Source organism: Pongo pygmaeus, chromosome 7, assembly GCF_028885625.2.
Source record: "Pongo pygmaeus isolate AG05252 chromosome 7, NHGRI_mPonPyg2-v2.0_pri, whole genome shotgun sequence".
NCBI classification, from domain to species: Eukaryota; Metazoa; Chordata; class Mammalia; order Primates; family Hominidae; genus Pongo; species Pongo pygmaeus.
Window position 1 is genome coordinate 102223277 of NC_072380.2, and position 21986 is coordinate 102245262.

The following is a 21986-nucleotide window of genomic DNA, read 5'->3' on the forward strand; positions in this document are numbered from 1 at the left end:
TTTGTATTTTTAGTAGAGACAGGTTTCACCGTGTTGGTCAGGCTGGTCTGGAACTTCTGACCTCAGGTGATCCGTCTGCCTCGGCCTTCCAAAAGGAATTTAGGTACTTTAAAATGCTGTTATGTATGTTAATGGAAAAGTAACTACATGTTTCATTTTCAGAACCAACATTCAAATAAAATGAACGTGTCAAATCGACAAAAGCTCAAAAAAGAGAAAAACATATAATTCTCAAAAGCGGTTAATATACTGTTAGATTGCATAACCCTGGTGGCAGTCTGAGTCCTATGATTTTCTTTTAAGCTCCCAAGACTCTAAAATACCTGCTTATCACAAGTTTGTTCAGTGACAACATTCAGTAAAACTTAACATTTGTTTTACAAAATTATGTTGAAAGATACAAACATACGTATATTTGAAGCACAAAAATAATTACGGCTTTTTTTGGAAGCGGAGTTAGACATTTCCGTAGAAAAGTAGATGCAATCAATCTCTCCTGGTTTTTGTCCTCCCCACCTTTAATTTTTGACAAACCGAATAAGGACACTCAATATTGAGTACTTTTCTAACTCCCTATTGCATCACAAACGCCTGCAGGGGCTTAAAAAGCAGCAGGGGTTCCTGCCCTTCCCCACACTGACCGGTGTAGTCTGGGGCGGGCCTGATGAGCACCTGGATTTTCACCCAGCGTGCTGGTAATTCCTACACTTGTGGGTGTTTGAGAGACACGAAGAGGGGAGGATGACCTCTTCCCGGAAGCGGGACTTCCATAAAAGAAGCGTGGGGGGCGGGTCCCGGGCACCTGTGGTTTGGTGAGTCCCCCAGGTGACTGTGATGCGAGGGTCAGCGGGAGAGGCACCCGGAAGCTCCCGGCGTCTCCACCCCGGCAGCGCGAGGAAATGCCCAAAGGTGGGTTCTCAGGCGTGGGAAGCTCGACCCTTCCGGAGGTCCTCGGCGAGGTGGCCGAGGCCGCGCCTTACGCAGGGACCTCCGCCGGGCCATCTGGGTGGCCCGAGTTCGCAGCAGCTTCTCTTCTGCTTGTCCCTCGGCCCTCTCGACGCGCACCCACCGGCCTCACCAAGTCGCACGCAGAGGGGCGGCGGGGCGCTGACCGAGGTCCAGGTCCCGACTGCCGCCGTTGGAGCCGCGCGGTTTGCCTGCAGACCTCGGTCCCCTGCCCGTGCAGCCTCGGCCCCATCAGGCCCGGCCCCTCGCCCGGGCCGGGGCTCCACCAATCGCAGACTTCGCCCGCCGCAGCCGCACCTGCGAGGAGGGGCCCGCGCGCCGCTGCGGCCGCCGTCGCAGCGTCCCCGCCCCGCTCCGCCCCTATCGCGGCGCCCCGAGATCACCCGCCTCCGGCGCCTGGCTCCCTGCAGGCGAGGAGCGGAAGCCGCTATCTGGAGGCGGACTCCGGCGCCACAGAGCCAGGGCAGCCGCGGCAACGGCGAGGCGCGAGGCAGGGGCGCCCGGCAGACCCCGCAACCCCGAGCGAGCGGGCGCCCCGAGCGGGCAGCCTCGCCAGGGGAGGCGGAGGCGGCCACGGCGGCCGCGCTCGGGCGCCCCTCGCGCAGCGCTCCATGCCCGTGTGGTGCTGCCGCTGCTCCCTGGCCGGTCATTTCAGGTGACTTCTTCGCCGGGGATGGGAGGGGAGCAGGCGGGGATGCCGCGCTCTCGAGCTCTTTGGCCTGGCCCGGGCCGGGACCGGGGTGGAGGGCGAGCGCCTGGACCGCAGCGTCCTCCCGCCTCGGCCGTCCTGCCTGGCGTGGGGGTGGGGTGGGGTGCGGTGTGGCGGGGTCCTTGCTCCGGGGAGCCCTGCGCTGTTGTTCCCTTTTCTCGCGCTGGACCGCGCGGGTCACGGGACTGCGGGACCGGCTAGGCCCGGACTGAGACGGTTACGGCGAGCTGAGACTTCCCAGTAGTGCAAAGTTTTAGTGAAGGGTTCTACGAAGTGCCTGCCTCCCTAAAAAAAAATTATTTCTTAAAAAGTCGTCTAAATAATGTAATGAGTGGAAGGAAGGTAGGGAACTACATTTCAGTGTCATCTAGTCACAAATAGATTCTGCCTTAAGATGTTAGCCATGGTAAGCTGTGTGTGTTGTAGAAATTTAAAGAATGAGGCGGTTTTACAATCACCTTATGGGGAAAGGTTTTAGGGGTGATAAAATATAATACATTTCTAAAATAAAAGTATGTTTTCTAGATCTAGCACATTTGGTCAACACCTCAGTCATTGGTGGAAAGACCAGACACTAGAAACTGATTTTAACCCTGGGGTGAAGAATTGTTAAGCATAGGGAATACTTTAGTACCTTGCTTTACATATACTGATGTTCCAGAATAATTCTATGTAAGACTTCTTCCCTGGTAAAATATGAAATTTTGATCAAGCGTTCCTAAATAATGGGTTTCATAGAATTTAGGTAACCCATGAACTTGGATGGAAAGAAAAGTATATCATTTCACTAAATTTTAAAAACTAATATTCAGTTACAAATATAAGCAACAAATCACAGTAGTATCTGTGACTGTCATCAGTAGAGATCATTAATATGTTTATATCACATTGCAGTTGTTAATATAGAAATACTGTTTATACTTATTTCTTCAAAATTATAGTAACACATCACCGAATTTATTGAATGCAACAGAGAGGCACATACACATATATATCACGTTTACTTTTTATGACTGTTTTAATAGAATTAGTTTTCTTGTAAATCCTGTGTATATTTAACAACAGTATTCGGAGAAGAGGTTAAGAAGCGTCATCCTATAGTAAAAGAGATGTAAGGCATAGAGAAAGTTTGGAACTTCTTTTGTAATAGCGATAATCCAAGCTTGTCTAACCTCTCAGTGAGTTTAGAATGAGTCTCTAAGTTGTGGATATTAAGGAAAAATTGTTTCATATAATAAACTGCTTGATTTTAACTTTTAGGCAAATTTGTTGACTGCTGAGACAGCGGTTTGAAAGTATCAGATTCACTATGGAAAGTTTTAGGAAATAGGTTCCCCTAGTGAAACTTGTTAAACTAAATAAAGCCCATGAGAATCTAACATGCCTTTCAGAAAATATTGTGTGAAAGCTATTTGACACCTTTTGATACACAGTGTAGGATTCATATTCTTTTGACCAATACTGGGTGTTGAATACCATTTGCTTCCTGCCGTGCACAGAAATTTGGAGCAGGGAGTGAAAGCAAAGTATTTGCTATGTTTTGGTCTTGAGGGACAGAAAGAAAAACAAGCTAGCTGCCAAAGATAAACATTATGATTAATAAACCACACTTTTTATTGCAAAAACAGTTCTGTTGTGTCTAAAGTATTTTTTTTTTTTAATTGTTTACCAGCTCCTTCAGGAATGTGTTTCTGATTTACCAATGCTATTTCTCGAACAGTTTCAGGTCAGTTCAGGTCAGCCTGGCCAACATGGTGAAACTCCATCTCTACTAAAAACACAAAAATTAGCCGGGCAGGGTGGTGTGCGCCTGTAATCCCAGCTACTCGGGAGGTTGAGGCAGGAGAATAGCTTGAACCCAGGAGACAGGTTGCAGTGACCTGAGATCGCACCACTGCACTCCAACTGGGCGACAGAGTGAGACTGTCTCAAAAAAACAAAAAACACACAAAAAAACACAGATTATAAAACAGGTTGTGACATCTGTATTGTCTAACATCTGAATGGGTAAGTAGTGAGAGAACTGTCCACTAACTTTCCAAAGGAAAACTCTTCCTTCGTGTTCTGGAAGAGGAAGAGTGTGACTGACTTCATTTGTGGCTTTAGAACCTTCTTTCCATGTGGTAGTATAAATTTGGTAAATTTTAGGTTTATGGTTACAAAGACTATAAAAATTCAGTTAGTAAAGCATTTCATTTTAGTTTGAATGATCATTTAAACAAGTACTGCTATGGTATGGAAAAAGTCTTTTTGTTATCCTGATACTATGTCCACACTATCCTTTGAAATGTTCTCTGAAACTTTGTGCTGTAATGTTTCAACAACAAAAAATGGAAGGCCTCTAAAAGCATCTTAAATGTCAAATAGGCTTTTAACTTGCTTCCTAACAATAGAGTAACTAATTTTGCATGTAAAGTGCTGTTCTTTACTAGTTGCTAAATGTAATTGTACATATTTTCCAATTTTAATTTGTGCCTCGAGGAAAAAGTAGATTTTTATTACTTAAAATAAGCTCTTGTTTTAAATAGAACAAATATCAAATTGGAAATCTAGAGATTAACACTGTTCATTGACCTGTGATATACTGTGCATGTACTATAAAACATGTACAGCAATACTAAATTTGTAACTTAAGCTCTGAATTTTTTAGAAAGAATAATTGCTAAAAGTCTTGTTTCATTAATGTTTTATGTAAAACCAGTGAATCACACTTTGCGTTTTTTGTTTCCTTGTTTTTCTTTGTGTTAAACCACTATCAAATAGTAGGCAGGTTTACTACAAATAGTTTATCACAGAGTTTATACCAGTGGCTCCTGAAAAATCAGAGCAAATTACCTATACTATGTAAATTTAGATAAGCTAATGTGTAGAGAATTTGGATAAACTAAACTTTGGTTCTTCATTGCTTGAGGGCTGCACATGCAAAAAACTACTAGACCTAATATATAAATTCAATGGTATTGCAGGATGCAAAATCAACATACAAAAGTGAATTGTATTTCTGTACATTAACATTGAATAATTTAAAATGAAATTAACAAAGGTATTTCATTTATATAATAGCATCAAAAAATGAAATACATAAGAATAAATTTAATAAAAATGCAATACTTGTGCACTGAAAACTACAAAATGTTGAGAGAAATTAAAGGTCTAAATAAATGGAAAGGAATTCTATATTCATGGATTGAAAAACTTAATATTCTGTTTTTTCTTTTAAGTACAGGGATAGAAGTTCAGGTTTCTTACATAGGTAAACATATGTCACGGGAGTTTGTTTCATCACCCAGGTATTAAGCCTAGTACCCATTAGTTCAGGGGTGTCCAGTCTTTTTGCTTCCCTGGACCACATTGGAAGAATTGTCTTGGGCCACACATAAAATACACTCACATTGATGATAGCTGATGAGCTTAAAAAAAAATGGCAAGAAAATCTCATAATGTTTTAAGAAAGTTTACGAATTTGTGTTGAGCCACATTCAAAGCCATCCTGGGCCGCATGTGGGTTGAACAAACTTGCATTAGTTGTTTTTCTTGATCCTCTCCCTCCTCCCACCCTTCATCCTCAGGTGGGCCCCAGTGTGTGTTGTTCCCTTCTGTGTGTCCATGTGTTCTCCTCATTTAGCTCCCCCTTATAAGTGACAACATGTGGTCTTTGGTTTTCTGTTCCTGTGTTAGTTTGCTAAGGATAAGGGCCTCCAGCTCCATCCATGTCCCTGCAAAGGACCTGATCTCATTCTTTTTTGTGGCTGTATAGTATTCTATGGTACATATGTACCATGTTTTCTTTATCCAGTCTATCATTGATGGGCGTTTAGTTTGATTCCATGCATTTGCCATTGTGAATAGTGCTGCAGTGAATGTACATGTGCATTTGTCTGTATAATAGAATAATTTTTATTCCTTTGGGTATATACCCAGTAATGGGATTGCTGGGTTGAATGGTATTTCTATCTTCAGGTCTTTGAGAAATCACCACACTATTCCACAATGGCTGAACTAATACACTCCCCCCAACATATAAGCATTCCCTTTTCTCCATAACCTTGTCAGCATTTGTAATTTTTTGACTTTTTAATAGCCGTTTTGACTGGTGTTAGATGGTGCCTCATTGTGGTTTTGATTTGCGTTTCTCTAATGAGTGATGTTGAACTTTTTTTCATATGATTGTTGCCTGCCTGTATGTCTTCTTTTGAGAAGTGTCTGTTCATGTCTTTTGCCCACTTTTCTGTGAGGTTGTTTTTTCTTGTAAATTTAAGCTCCTCATAGGTGCTGGATATTAGACCTTTGTTGGATGCATAGTTTACAGAAATTTTCTCCCATTCTGTTGGTTGTCTGTTTACTCTGTTGATAGTTTCTTTTGCTGTGCAGAAGCTTGTTAGTTTAATTAGATACCATTTGTCAATTTTTTTTTGCTTTTGTTGCAGTCGTCTGGTGTCTTCCTCATGAAACTTTGCTTGTGCCTGTGTCCTGAATGGTATTGCCTAGGTTGTCTTCCAGGGTTTATATAGTTTGGGGTTTTATATTTGAGTCTTTAATCCATCTAGAGTTACTTTTTGTATGTGGTATAAGGAACGTATCCAGTTTAGATCTTCTGCATATGGCTAACTAGTTATCCCAGCACTATTTATTGAATAGGGAATCCTTTCCCCATTGCTTATTTTTGTCAGGTTTGTCAAAGATCAGATAGTTGCAGGTGTGCAGTCTTATTTCTGGGTTTTCTCTTCCACTGGTCTATGTGTCTGTTTTTGTACCAGTACCATGCTGTTTGGTTACTGTAGCCCTGTAGAATAGTCTGAAGTCAGGTGAGGTGATGCTTCGCGCTTTGTTCTTTTCACTTAGGATTGCCTTGGCTATTTAGGCTCTTTTTTGGTTTCATATGAATTTTAAAATAGTTTTTTCTAGTTCTTTGAAGAATGTCATCAGGAGTTTAATGGGAATAGCATTGTGTCTATAAATTGCTTTGGACAGTTTGAATTTGTATAGCCATTTTAATGATACTGATTCTTCATACCCATGAATATGGAATGTTTTCCCATTCCTGTCACCTCTGATTTCATTGAGCAACGGTTTGTGTGTGTCATCTCTGATTTCTTTGAGCGGTGGTTTGGAGGTTTCTGATCAAAATGACTTTGATCAGAAGCCTCCAAAGGTGCAGGAGAACCTAACCTTTGCACATACTTTGGAGAAATACCAGGGACAGAGCAGAATATAAAACATGTTAAGTGCAGTTGCCAAGAGGTAGAAGCAGGCACAGGCAAGACAGCTGATGCATCTGGATCTGATCAGAGGCAGTAGTTGGAATGAGTCAGAAATAGATGGATTGAGCATATAAAACTTCCTCCCAAGGGTAGGCTTGCACTGTGAGGAGGGGTTTCCCTTAGTAGCCATGTCTGATTGGTGTCGGTTTTGGTCAAAAGAGGCTATGTAAGAGGAAACCAAATATTTGGGGTACAGGTTACTTTCTGTGCTTCAAGAAAGCTCTCAGTGTGTCCTGAGGAAGTCTCCCCTATCCTAGGGTAGATTGGGAACTCTAAAGGTTATAGGGAAGTAGAAATTCCTGTCTCTGCCTGATTCTTTTCTATTTATCAACCTCCTCTAGGATCAGTGAGTTCAATCCTGTGAAATAACTGATCTAGCCCATGCTTATTTATCATTTGAGAGTAGTAATAAACACACTTACCCACTAGTAGGTACTTAATTTACTACTTCCAGACATTGTGGCTGTTGCTGACTGTATGAAGATAAAATTAATTAAGGGATTCTATTCTAAAGTAATCTGTTGTATAATGCAGAACATTACCTGTGTGCAGGAGATACTCCATGTATTGCATGAAAATGTGAGAATGCTAAAACTAATTTCTAGAGAGCCAATTGAGAAAGAAAAATTGGAAAATAACATTAAGATATTATTTTAATATATTTTTTGAAGTCTGGGTAACATAGCGGGATCCTATCTCTACCAAAAAATATTTTTTAAATTAGCCAAGTGTGGTGGCACACCTGTAGCCCCGTCTACTCTGGAGGCTGAAGCAAGAGGATGACATGAGCCCGGGAGGTCGAGGCCGCAGTGAGCCATGCCTGCGCCATTGCACTCCAGCCTGGGTGACACAGCAAGACCTTGTTTCAAAAAAAAAAAAAAATATATATATATATATATATATAATATATATAAAATATACATAGTATATTTTTTGAATAAAAATGTGTAAACCTAATTTCTTATACCAAAATGCACAATTTATAACATATAAATACCGTAACTTTTTCTTAAAATGTGTATGACTATATATTGTCCTTAATGCACTCAGCTTTGAAAAAGAAAGATGTAAAGGAGAAACTAGCCATTTCTAGGCTAGTTTCAGAGAATTATAAACTCCTCAACAGAATGCTGTCTTTGATCATGAGAGAACTGCTTATTTCTTAGAGACTTGCCTAGAAGATACTTGTGAGAGAAAAGCGGCTATTAATATTGGGGATATTTGGCCTTCAAGTTGGTATAGGTTGACATGTAGCGAAGCTACTAATTTGAAAGCATTAATCAGAAGGATTTTCTTTGCTTCTTTTATGGAACGATTAAAATATTTTATGTCTAGATAAACTCAGAGTAGAGATTGATTTTTATAAAGGCTATATTGACTATATCTCTTTTTATTCCCTTTTTTTAAAGAAACTATAGTGACACTGAAACTGAAGGAGAGATTTTTAATTCCTTAGTGCAATACTTTGGTGATAACTTGGGGCGAAAAGTTAAAGCGATGCCATTAGTTGAAGAAACTTCTTTACTGGAAGATTCATCAGTGACTTTTCCTGTGGTAATAATAGGTAAGTTATTGTATTTTATCTTTTAAAATTACAGTTAATGACCCTTAACACTTTTATAAATCTACAGTTAGTACAAGTTCTTAAGATTTTATTGAAAAGTATTCTTAGGTGGTTTGATATGCTAAAAAACTAATAACCAAATCTTTGGAGAGTAATTGGTTTATCTGATTTTAGCATCTGTGTTAAAATGCAGTATCATTTTAGTGAAGAACTGATATTACTACATTATTTTAAAATACCTCCTACATTTGTGTTAATTATATGACAGTGTCATGGTAATGTGATAATATTATTAGAGCTCTGAAGAGTATTCTGTGTATATTATTGGATAATACCTTACAACTCTGCAGACTTCTGATGTTGGTAGGGCGGATACAGACAGAGAAACTGACACAGATGTTGAGTAACGTGCAAGTTAGTAACTGGTGCTTTATTAGCAATGACATTATAGTACTCTAAGGTAATGTTTACAGTTACCTTAACCACAACATTACTATTTTATATCCTTTGTATCACCTCAACAGATAGGCATATAAGATATTAAAAATTAAACTATTAATAAAACCGAATTCAGATTTATAAGCTTTTATAATTTAATTTTATTGCATGCATTTAATTACCTGTTATGTATATTTTTCATCTAATATACAAAGTCGAGGAATTCAGACAAGGAATATAGTGTGAAGCTAACTAAGCCAGAGGAGAGAGTTAAGGAATATAGGTGCCTTGGTAGCATATGACTTCCTGTGTTTCTTTGACAGCTTGTTTCAAAGTTAGTAGGAAGGGGAGAAAATTCATGTCCTCTGGCTTGTGGGAGGAAAAGAGGAGAGCAAGATTGTTCTATACTAGGTTCTATACTAGATTCTTCTCTACAGGATATGATAGAAATGACAGTTTTTGTAATAGTTCTCAACCAAGAGATATCAGGGACCATACGTCATGTTTCATTTTCCCCCTTACCTCTAACCTTGGTTTTCTATCCTGAATGAATGGAGGAATCCTGTCTTGTGTGGCTAGGCTGTGGGAAGGTCAGAAAAGAAAAACTTAACCTTCATTTGCGCCTGCCCACTCCACTTCCCACAAAACAGCCTATCCCTGTTTTGCCTCAGCTAGCTGTGAGTAGCTTAGCCTCATGTATATTTATATAGTGTCATTACTGTTGACAATGGCACCACCAGGCTGAGCATAAAGAGCTAATTTCTTAAATATATGTTTTCTGTTGCTGCTGTAACAAATTACCTCAAACCTAGTGGCTTTAAACTATGTGAATGTATTATTCTACTGTTCTGTGGGTCAGAAATTCAACATGGGTCTTCCTGAGCCAAAATCAAGGGGTTGGCAGGGCTGTGTTGCTTTCTGGAGGCTCTAGGGAAGAATGTTTCCTTTTCCTGGCTCCCTTCTGTAGCTTTAAAATCAGCAATGTTGTTTCTTAACCTTCTTTCATTGTCATGTCTCCCTTTCACCACAACTGGGAAAAGTTCTCTATTTTTAAGGACTCTTGTGATTAGATTGGGTCTACCTGGGTAATCTAGGCTACTCTCCATCTCAGGATCCTTAATCATATCTACAAAGTCCGTTTGCTCTGTAGTAACATTTGCAGGTTCTAGGGGATAGGACGGGGACATCTCTGGGCACGGTGGATCATGCCTGTAATCCCAGAACTTTGGGAAGCTGAGGTGGGCTGGATCACCTGAGCACAGGAGTTCGAGACCAGCCTGGCCAACATGGTGAAACCCCGTCTCTACTAAAAATACAAAAATTAGCCGGGCATGATGGCGGGAGACTGTAATCCTAGCACCTTGGGAGGCTGAGGCAGGAGGATCGCCTGAACCCAGGAGGTGGAGGTTGCAGTGAGCTGAGATGGCGCCACTGTACTCCAGCTTAGGTGACAAGTGAAACTCTGTCTCAAAAAAAAAAAAGGAAAAGCGGGCCAGGCCTGGTGGCTCACACCTGTTATCCCAGCACTTTGGGAGGCCGAGGCGGGCAGATAACAAGGTCAGGAGATCGAGACCATCCTGGCTAACAGGGTGAAACCTTGTCTCTACCAAAAATACAAAAAATTAGCCAGGCATGGTGGCGAGCACCTGTAGTCAGTCCCAGCTTCTCAGGAGGCTGAGGCAGGAGAATGGTGTGAACCCGTGAGGCAGAGGTTGCAGTGAGCCGAGATCGCACCACTGTACTCCAGCTTGGGTGACAGAGCGAGACTTTGTCTCAAAAAAAAAAAAAGATATAAGATTAGTTCTAAATATTTTTTATTTTTCTTTCAGTCTTTAAGGCTTCCTATTGTAGAATTACACGTTGAAATCTTTCTCTGCTTTCTCTGTTTCTAGTATTCTTGTGGTTTTACTTTTCTTACATCTTTGAGTATATTTTATTTGGGGTAACATATTAGGTAAGGAACAGGATTTTTTCTTTGCGGCTAGCAATTCTCCAGGTTGGATTAAATTTTTGAAAGGCAGAGATAATAAAGAAGTGGTAATCCAGAATAAAGGAATTGTTAATTCATAAATGAAAGTAGTTCAGGAAATCCAGTTTGGTTTTAGTTAAAGCATATAAACATACAGGAAAGCAATATCAGGATTTAGGACTGGAAAGATGGTCGAGATGTGTAATCACCTGGCAGTTTCTTGCCTGCTGCACAGACAAAACCAGTCCACTGAGACCATGGCGTTGCAGTAAAGAGTTTGACACAAGGCCAGCCCATGTGAGAGAACTGCAGTTGTTCAAATTAGTCTCCTGATAAAACTCCTGATTGGTTGGGCGCGATGGCTCATACTTGTAATCCCAGCACTTGGGGAGGCTGTGGTGGGTAGATCACGAGGTCAAGAGATCAAGACTGTCCTGGCCAACACGCTGAAACCCCATCTCTACTAAAAATACAAAAATTAGCTGGGTGTGGTGTCGCGCACCTCTAGTCCTAGCTACTTGGGAGGCTGAGGCAGGAGAATCGCTTGAACCCAGGAGGCAGAGGTTGCAGTGAGCCGAGATCATGCTACTGCACTCCAGCCTGGTGACACAGCGAGACTCCATCTCAAAAAAAACAAAACCCTGATCCCTCCTGATGGCTTGGAGGTTAGGGTTTTTCAAGGATAGTTGGGTGAACAGGGGACTAGGGAATAGGGTGCTGCTGATTGGTTGGCTATGCCATGCTGGGGGTGTCGAAAATGGTTCACTAGCACTGAGTCCAACTCTGGGTGGGGGGCCACAGGACTGGTTCAGTTGAGTCTTGGGTCTGAGTCTTGAATCTTGGGACCAATAGAGTCAGACAGTCATCAGAAATGCGAAAGTCTGAAAAGACATTTCAAAAGGCCAACCTCAGGATCTACAGTAGCGATGTTATCTGTAAGAGCAATTAGGGAAGTCACACATCATGTGACCTCTGGCTGCATGACTCTTCAGCAGTAAAGGATTATAGAAACTCTGACTACATCTTAGCAGAATTCAGGCACCTCTCATAATCCTAACCTTGTGGCCTTTCATTAGTTTTAGAAAGGCGGTTTAATTTTGGGAAGGACTGTTACCATCCTTGCTTTAAGGTTAAACTATAAATTCCTTCCATGATTAGCTTTGCCTATACCCAGGAGCGAGGGAAGACAGCCGGCCTTTGAAGCTAGAAGCAAGATGGAGTCAGCCATGTTAGATTTCTCTCACTGTCATAATCTTTGCAAAAGTTGTTTCAAATGTTTGTTTGTCAGAAACAAACAATGAAGACCTTTAGAAGGGTAACATGATGAGGATTGTGTTACCAAAACTTATTTGAATGTAGTATGTGAAATGATTGGGAGTGGGTGAATCTCAGGGCAGAGAAACAGTAGGAGACTTGTCTTTTAGGTGAAGTACAGGAATGAGAATAGCAAAGACAACTGACAAGACATAGGGGGCAAACTAGGTTTAGAACCAGAAACTGATTAACTTAGAAGTTTGCTAGTACCATACTTTGAGATAGGATGGGGTTTGAAGGAGAGGGCACCTCAATGAAGGGACTCATGAGCTTGCTTTTGAGCACATTACATTTTAAAGTTATTAGTGGGCCATTCTATCAGGTAGAATCAAGAAGTAGAATGGAAATGTGGGATATATCCTTGGGAAATAGGTCAATTTAGAGAACTAATTTTGGATGTCAGTAGCCTAGAGAGTTGAAGCCTTGAGTAGATGAGATTCTCAAAAGAAAATAGAGAAGGCAGAGGTTAAAATCTCATGAAACATCTGGTTTTAAGAGATTAGAAAAGGAAGAACTGGTGAGAGAAAAGAGCCATCTTCAAAGTAGGAAAAAAGCCAAGAAACAAAAGTATTAAGATGCATGACTTACCCCTTTCCACCTTTTATTTTTAATAGGAAATGGACCCTCAGGAATATGCCTTTCTTATATGTTATCAGGCTACAGACCATATTTATCATCAGAAGCAATACACCCAAATACAATCTTAAATAGTAAATTAGAAGAAGCAAGACATCTTTCCATTGTTGACCAGGTATTATTTCTTACATGTCAATTTAAAAAATTTTTTTATGCTGAAACAAGATCAGTTTTTATTTATATAAACTTTCTTAGTTGAAACCCTTTATTCTAAATAACACCTTATATCATTTTTATTTTAGATTCAAAAATGTATTCTGAGTTACTTCTGTTTATTTTCTTGAATTTATTAGAGCAGAGTTTTCTGAATTATTTTCTAATGGAGATTTAGTAGGTGCTCTGTGGTCAAGTTGGGGAGTACTGCTTTTTATCATTGGAGCATCATGGTAAACATTAGAATATACTATCTGGGAAATGCTGGCTTTTTTCAAACTCTGTCTCCCTTTTGTTCATTCAGGACTTAGAATACTTGTCTGAGGGCCTTGAGGGCCGATCATCCAATCCAGTTGCAGTACTTTTCGACACACTTCTTCATCCAGATGCTGACTTTGGGTATGATTATCCATCCGTTTTGCATTGGAAATTAGAGCAACATCATTATATCCCTCACTTAGTTCTTGGTAAAGGTCCACCTGGTGGGGCTTGGCATGTGAGTATGTTTTTCTTAGCATTTTAGTGTATGTGAATTATTTGTCTTGATAAGACCAACTTTATTCCTAAGCATTATGATAATGTTATATGTGATGTTTATCACATTTTTATTTGAGAAGAACTTTAATGCTGTTCAGTTAGTTAAATATGGGTTTATTACTAGTAGCAGTAAATCAAGCCAAATTTTATTACTGGTACAGTCTTAGAATAAGCATGTCTCTATACTATCTTACAAGAATTATGTAGAAACATTTCAAGAATGTTTTGTATAATAAAATTTAAAACTCACTTATTCATTTTAGACTTTACAGAATCTCACTATTTCAAAGCAGTGTCCATTATTCTCTTACATTTTCAGAATCTTAAATGAAAAATGTAAAAGAGGTTGTGTTAGTCTGCTTGTCTGCGATAACAAAATGCCATAGAATTGATGGCTTAAACAACATATTTATTTCTCAATAGGATTCACAGGACTCAGTAAAGATGGTGTACTTGTGGTTAAATTTTACTACAGTGAAAAGATACAGATTAGAATCAGCAATGGGAAAATGCTCACAGGGCAAAGTCCAGGAGAAACCAAGTGTAAGCTTCTAGATATCCACTCCTAGTAAAGTCACAGGTGCGTGGTGTCGAGGGACGTTTTCTGTGGGGTCAGTCATATAGGCCAGCAGCTCCCATGTGACTCACCTCTGCCTCCCAGAGCAAAAACTGGTATTCACATAAATCACATTGTTAGGATAAACTCTCATGGTTACACTGGTATAGCATTGCCAAGGCCTTAGGCATGCAAAACCCATGCTCATCAGGTAGAGTATTCAGGGGCTCAGAAGTTATTTCTAAGAAGGTGGCAGTGAAGCCGGGTCCTGAAGACAGGCTTTTCTTGGTAACGTGAAAGGTTGGAACAACACAGGCCTGCTAAGTTAATCCTTTCAGGCACAAGGCTGAATTTCTTTTGACTCCTTGAAGGACACTCATATTTGCTCTCTTTATTAAGCTGCCACATGGATTTTTATTTGGCTTGGAATACTTTCCCTTTCTAATGGTACACTCCTCAGCCCATTTGTGTCCTTGAAGAACCAGATACTTTCTATATGCTCCTACATACTTCTATTTAGTTTGCATCCTTTAATACTACAGTCTCCATGGAAGCTTGTATTCATGGCATATAGGTTACATGAGGAAAAAAGAAAGATAGGAGAAAAATGAAGAGATCAAGGCATTAGGGCTCTCAACCAACTGGAAGAACTGGTGCAGTGGGAATAATGTTAAAAAATTGTTGTCAGAAAGTGAAATAGTAGTGTCTTAAGGTTTTAGAGTTAACAGGTGAAACTCTCAGGTTCCAAATAATCTCTGATAGATAATACATTCTTAACAGCTCCTTTTATGATGATTCCAGGTTCTGAACCTGGGCAAGAAGCAGGGCAAGAAGTTATGAGAAAAGGAGCCACTGCCTAAAAGAGTTGATTAAAAGAGATCATAGAGGTCATAGGTATAATAGATACTTGGCCTTTGGGCTTTTCTTGCTTTGTATTGAACAAAGCAGAAATAAGTAGGTCAAGGGAGCTTGATGGCAAGCAGTAGCTTCAGCAGTGGGTTTGTTTCTCAGGCATCCACTGCCCATTTCTGTATCCGTAAGAAGAGATGCTGCTGTATCCACATCAGCCTAGATTTTAGAATTATAATTGATGGAGGGGGGGAAAGCTTCTTTGTTGCTAATTTTTAAAAAAAGTTAATAATATTAAAATGGAAAGCCATCTAAAATTTTGGAACTTAATGAACATTTTTCCTTTTGTTCAAAAAGTGAATATACTGAATTTTTGTTTCCCTGACATAATATTGTACATCTGAATTATGTTGATCATAGACCAAAGTTATCAACATTGTGTAGGCATTGGATAATATTGTAAATTTGTTTTATAAATGTATTAACTATATGAAAGAAGGTTGTCAGGATAATATCAAATGAAGGTATATGAAAGTTTATTGGAGTAATGTTTTTGAGGTAAGTTATGCAACCATTTAGGACTGCAGGAGCGCACATTGTCCAGAGTCATAATTATTGTAAATGAGATGGATTTGGTTAAAAAACCGACCAAAAAAAAACCGTAATACTTCTTGTTTTTTGACTATACTTTTTTTTTTTTAAAACTCTAATAGAATATGGAAGGCTCCATGTTGACAATCAGCTTTGGAAGTTGGATGGAACTACCGGGACTTAAATTTAAGGACTGGGTATCAAGTAAACGAAGGTAAAGATTGAACTGTATTAAAATTCTTTGGTGTACGTTGAAAAAGGGAATGTGGAAAAATTTCACAATATTTGTGATTTTGTCATGGCTGAAGAATATAAATGTACATGTCTTTCAAATAAAAATGTGTCCTTGAAGCAGTGATTATAATATGCTAGTTTTCATTTAGAGATGTTATAAAACTAAGCACAGAGCTAAGGGATTATTGCAGATTGGTTTCCTGTGACTTTTTGTTAATCATGGGTTTGTCTACTGTCTTGTTACATCACTTTGTGTTTAGTTACTTTCTCATCCATCCATATATGATTTTTCATACTTTATGCATTGATATATAACTTTATCTATGCATATCTCTTATATGAATACCTAAACTCTGCATACCTAAAGTGTTTGACTTTCAGTGTAAAGATTGTATATTTTATGATTGATAATTTAAAATGATGGATAAGCTAGAATCTGGCTTATGGTTGGCTAATTGGGTATGAAGGAACATATTTAATAAAAAAAAAAATGAGAGTAGAACTGAGGGCCTGGCGTAGTGGCTCACGCCTGTAATCCCAGCGTTTTGGGAGGCTGAGGTGGGAGGATCACCTGAGGTCAGGAGTTTGAGGCCAGCTTGACCCACATGGTGAAACCCTGTTTACTAAAAACACAAAATTAGCCAGGCGTGGTGGCGCATGCCTGTAATCCCAGCTACTCGGGAGGCTAAGGCAGGAGAATTGCTTGAACCCGGGAGGCAGAGGTTGCAGTGAGCCAAAATTGCGCCACTGGACAGCCTGGGCAGCAGAGCAAGACTCTGTCTCAAAAAAAAAAAAAAAAGAAAAAAAAGAACGGAAGAAATCTCATCTTGGAAAACTATAAATTTATTTATTTTAAGGGGAAATCCCAAAATTTAAAAAGAGAAATATGAAAATCCTATCAATCATTTTCAAGGATAGTAAATATTAGATAAGAATTACTAATACAGAGAATCTACTCTAATTTGACTACTCACAAAAATAATAAGCAAGAAGTTACGTAACCTTTGTTAGAACAGGGATGTAACACTTGAGTACTTCACTTCCTGCTACGTAACAACCATGTTAATTCATAGAAATTTTTCCTTAATATGAGGAAGTTGAGGGAGAGCAAAAATTTACATCATCATGAGTAATTGAGATTAAACCTTTCAAAAAATTCATTTTAGATTTTTAAAAAATTATATATGGGTTTGAAACTTGAAGTAAAATTAGGCAAGTTGTACAGTTCTTGATCTTCGTAAGTTGGCAAGTGAAATTGCTTAACACATTCTTCACTTTGTAAAAGGGTAAGAAAGAGAAAGCTTTATGATTTATGTACCAGAAGCATTTACTTTTCTAAATTATGCATATTGTGTTGAAGTAATATGTGCAAATGAATTTTGTGATAAATTTAGGTTTAGTTGCTGCCTTTGTATAGTGTTAAGAGAAGACTCTTAGGTCTCTAGAGATTGCTGGAGTTTGAGTTCTGACTCTTATGACTTCTAGTGTTGTGATCCTGAACAAATAAACTAGTTGTCAGTTTTCCATTCTGTAAAATGGAGATAATACAGCCATGTATTGCTTAATGATGGTGATATGTTCTGAGAATTGTGTCGTTAGGTGATTTTGTTGGGCAAACATCATAAAGTGTACTTACACAAACCTCCGTGGTATAGCCTACTATACACTTAGGCTATAGGGTATAGCCTGTTGCTCCTAGGCTACAACCCAGTACAGCATGTTGCTGTACTGAATACCACAGGCAATTGTAACACAATTGTAAGTATTTTTGTATCTAAATATACAAAAAGTACAGTAAAAATATGATATAAAAGATTAAAAATGGTATACCTGTATGAGGTACCATACCAAAAATGGTATACCTGTATAAGGGCACTTACCATGAATGGAGCTTGGAGGGCTGGAAGCTGCTTTGGATGAGTCAGTGAGTGGTGAGTGAATGTGAAGGCCTAGCACATTACTGTACACTAAGGTACACTTTATAAACAGTGCACACTTAGGGTACACTAAATTTATTTTTAAAAAAGTAATTTTACCACAACTTTAAGATGGCTATGATGTCACTAAGCTGTAGGAATTTTTCAGCTCCTTTATAATCCTTTATGGGACCATTGTTGTATATGCTGTCCTTTGTTGATTGAATTATGTGACACATGACTGAAGAAGTAAAACTCTAAAGTTAATTCTAAATCTTAATTATAATTATTAAACTTTAAAAGAAAAATTTTTGTGAACTTCCCATTACAAGTTACAAACAGTTACTGATTAATCATGGTTTGACTTAAGGTTTTTAGGTTTTAAGGTGGTACCAAAGTGATGTGCATTTTATACAAACTATACTTTGGGTACCAATGCAACTGTTCTGTTTTTCACTTTCAGTATAGAATTTAATAAGTCACATGAGATATTCAATACTTTATTATAAAATAGGCTTTTTGTTAGATGATTTTGCCCAACTGTAGGCTAGTGTAAGTGCTCTGAGCACATTTAAGGCAAGCTAGGCTAAGCTTTGATGTTCAGTAAGCTAGTTGTTATTAAACGCATTTTTGACTTAAAATATTTTCAACTTACGATTGGTTATCAGGACAAACCCCATTGTAAATTGAAGAGCATCCACATCATGAATTATGTCAAATAATTTGCTTCTTATCTCTGATTGGGGCAGGGGATTTTGCTTGTTGCTTTGAACTTTGGAAAATGACATATAGACTAATGTAAGTTTTTCATAAAGAACAGTTATGTTTTAGCTCTGCTTATGAGTAGGAAAACACATAGAGTGAAATGTCATGTGTTACTTACCTAGATGTAAGATGACTTTGTTTAGCAAAAGACAGATCTGAATTATTTTCAGTTATTAGGAAAATAGCAGTGTACTAAAATTCATGTCAAGATAGTATGTATAATTTTAAGCAGCATAGATATTACAGTTAGGCCTGTAATAGCTCAGTGATTGCCATGAAAATAATTCAGTTGATAGTTATAGATTATAATTGTGAGATAAAGTAGTCCAATTTTCAAATATCCACATTTTAATACCTTCATTTTAATGAAAGTTTATCAAGCAGTGTATTTGAGCAGACACTATGCATGGCACTGGGGAAACAGAAGTGCATTAAATATAGTCTCTGCTCTCATGGGACTTCTTCCAATTTTTTGCTAAAAGTAATTCATGAAGATTTTTAACTAAAAATAGAAGTTTTTTTTTTTTATAAGTGTTAGGATGGTGTGTAGCTAAGACAGTCCAGCAGAATTAAAAAGGTATACAAGCTTACTAGGTAGATAAGTAATAATCATGGAAACTGAAAGTAGTATCCTTATAGGATATTTTTCCTTTTCCTTTTTTAGGAACCTAAAAGGGGATCGAGTTATGCCAGAGGAAATAGCTCGCTACTATAAACATTATGTAAAAGTCATGGGTCTTCAGAAGAATTTCAGAGAGAATACTTACATAACTTCCGTATCAAGACGCTACAGAGATCAAGATGATGATGATAGTCAAGACAGAGATATTTCAACAAAGCATTTACAGATAGAGAAGTCAAACTTTATCAAGAGAAACTGGGAAATTAGAGGTTATCAGCGAATAGCTGATGGTTCTCATGTTCCCTTCTGCCTCTTTGCTGAGAATGTAGCACTGGCAACTGGAACGTTGGATTCTCCTGCCCATCTGGAAATTGAAGGGGAAGATTTTCCTTTTGTGTTTCATTCAATGCCTGAATTTGGAGCTGCTATAAACAAAGGAAAGTTGCGTGACAAAGTGGATCCAGTGTTAATTGTAGGTTCTGGGCTTACTGCCGCTGATGCAGTACTGTGTGCTTACAACAGTAATATCCCTGTGATTCATGTGTTTCGCAGACGAGTAACTGATCCAAGCTTAATTTTCAAACAGCTTCCCAAAAAGCTGTATCCTGAATATCATAAAGTCTATCATATGATGTGTACTCAGTCATATTCTGTAGACTCAAATCTTTTATCTGATTATACCAGCTTTCCTGAGCACCATGTGCTTTCCTTTAAGTCGGACATGAAATGTGTTCTCCAAAGCGTTTCTGGATTAAAGAAAATATTTAAGCTGTCTGCAGCAGTAGTATTGATAGGTTCTCATCCTAATCTGTCTTTTCTGAAGGATCAAGGGTGTTACCTAGGCCATAAGTCAAGCCAGCCAATCACATGTAAGGGTAATCCCGTGGAAATAGATACATATACCTATGAGTGTATTAAAGAAGCCAACCTTTTTGCATTGGGTCCTTTGGTTGGAGACAATTTTGTTCGATTTTTAAAGGGAGGGGCGCTGGGTGTTACACGCTGTTTAGCTACAAGACAGAAGAAAAAGCAGCATTTGTTTGTTGAAAGAGGAGGAGGAGATGGGATAGCTTAAAGCAAGTTTACAAGTAATTAAAATGGACAGTTTGCCGTTAAAGATTTTTAATAGTGGTTTTGCAGTGTACTGGCTTGAATTTTCTGGACTTGAGTTAACTGAAGGAGAGCCTCAAACTATAGTAACTTCATTTTTAAAAGTTACTAGAATTTGGTATGCTGATTTATATTGTAATGTTTCAAAGGTGTCACTGTCGGACAAATAGAAACAGTGCCAACTTGGCGTATCTTAAGTTTTCATTTAACTAAAACATTCTTTTCTTGCAAAACTTATTTTTCGTGATCATTTTTGGTTATTTATTATACTTGATTCCAAAATAGTACAGCCTTGAATCTGTAAAACTGTGCAGTCATTATGCCAGAAATTATCTTAAATATGTAATGGGTCACCTTGCTGTTAAAAGGGTGGTGCAAGGTCCTGCAGCATCTTCATCTGTAGCTTGTTAGAAATGTAAACTCTCAGGCCCCACAACTTACTTCCTGCATTTTAACAAGATCCCCAAGGGATATGTATGCTCATAAAAATTTGAGACACTGGTTTAAATGAAAATGGATATAAGGTATGTATAACTGGGGGTGGGGTGAGGGTAGGAGGCATTTACAACTCAGATTTTATTTATTTTGAAATTATCAATTGTATAAATCTAATTTATTACCAAATAGGGTCTTTTAAAAAATATTTTTATTGTTGAAACCTTGACAGGTACTTCATATTCTTCTAATAATTTAAACAGTCCAATAATGTGGTATACACTTTGACATCCAAGAACTCACCAAGATGTTTTTCAGAGATTTATTCTCGATTTAACTATCATAGCATTTAATGAATCTGATTTGTAGTTCAATAAATTGTGGGTTGAACTACTTATCCCTGTGTGAACATTGAATTACTTTCTGTCACTGAAACTAAGGTATTTGGGTGTGGTAAGTACTTCGAAAATTGTAATACTGTTTGGGCATTGTCTAAATTATTAAAGGTTAGAATAGAAAATAAAGTCAAAATTTTTCTTTTCCATTCCAAAGGTGTACTTAGAGATTTCTAATAGTATTCATTGGAGATGACATAGCAGCTCATATCATGGTTGTTTATTGGATTTATCTGTTCTAATTATCTTTATATAAGTGTGTTTACTGTCTGTGTTTTCACACAAACTGCTAGAATTTTTAATGTTAAGACGAAAACATCTTCTGAAGTTCTCCATGGCAAATTGAATTTTTCAGTCATTTTCTTTTCTTGGTACAGTTACTTCATCTGGAATGTCTTCATTGAACTTCTCGTTATTCTATTTTTCTTAGAATTAAAAGTGGATTAACGTGTGTTTTTCTGTTCATTTTATTGCAGTATTAAATGCTTAAGCTTATTAGGACCATAATTCACTTTAAATATAACTGTATAGAATATATTTGCGTCAATCAACTAATTGCTTCAGATGAATTCTTAGACTCTTGATAATATCACACCTAATTTAACTTGATTTTACAAGCTGTACAATCCAGTTTTAGTTTTCTATTGTGATAATAACTTTTTTCAAACCAGTTTCACATCTTAATGAAATAACATTCTCTGACTGCACTTGCTTCAGTACTCTCTTGCTTGCCTGTTTTTGACCTCTGCATGAGTTGGATTAGATGTTTTTCTTACTGTCACTTCTAAATAGAAAATGACAGTGTTATAAAAAAGGGAAGGATAAAACCTTTGACATCCCCTTGTGTCTCAAAAGTCCACAGTTATTCAAACAATGGCTTTTTTGTGATGAGAGTATTTGTTAAAAAAAAAAAAAAGACTTCAAGAAAATTAAAAGTTCAGTGGAGCTGCAAATAAATCTGGTGAA

The 21986-nt window shown here is 38.3% G+C and overlaps 1 protein-coding gene across 1 annotated transcript; it reads left to right on the forward strand.

The window, feature by feature from the left end:
- Positions 1-1317: 1317 nt before the first annotated feature.
- Positions 1318-21473, forward strand: OSGIN2 (oxidative stress induced growth inhibitor family member 2). Its single transcript, XM_054497885.2, has 6 exons — positions 1318-1621; positions 8346-8500; positions 12836-12972; positions 13315-13506; positions 15666-15757; positions 19123-21473. Exons 1-6 carry the CDS (start codon positions 1578-1580, stop codon positions 20153-20155), a joined length of 1653 nt encoding a protein of 550 aa, XP_054353860.1. The 5' UTR covers positions 1318-1577; the 3' UTR covers positions 20156-21473.
- Positions 21474-21986: the final 513 nt, after the last annotated feature.

Coding starts and splice junctions, on each gene's coding strand:
- OSGIN2 (XM_054497885.2), top strand. CDS start 1,578: ATGCCCGTGTGGTGCTGCCGCTGCTCCCTGGCCGGTCATTTCAG. Junction 1,622..8,345: donor TCCCTGGCCGGTCATTTCAG/GTGACTTCTTCG, acceptor CTTTTTTTAAAG/AAACTATAGTGACACTGAAA. Junction 8,501..12,835: donor TTTTCCTGTGGTAATAATAG/GTAAGTTATTGT, acceptor TATTTTTAATAG/GAAATGGACCCTCAGGAATA.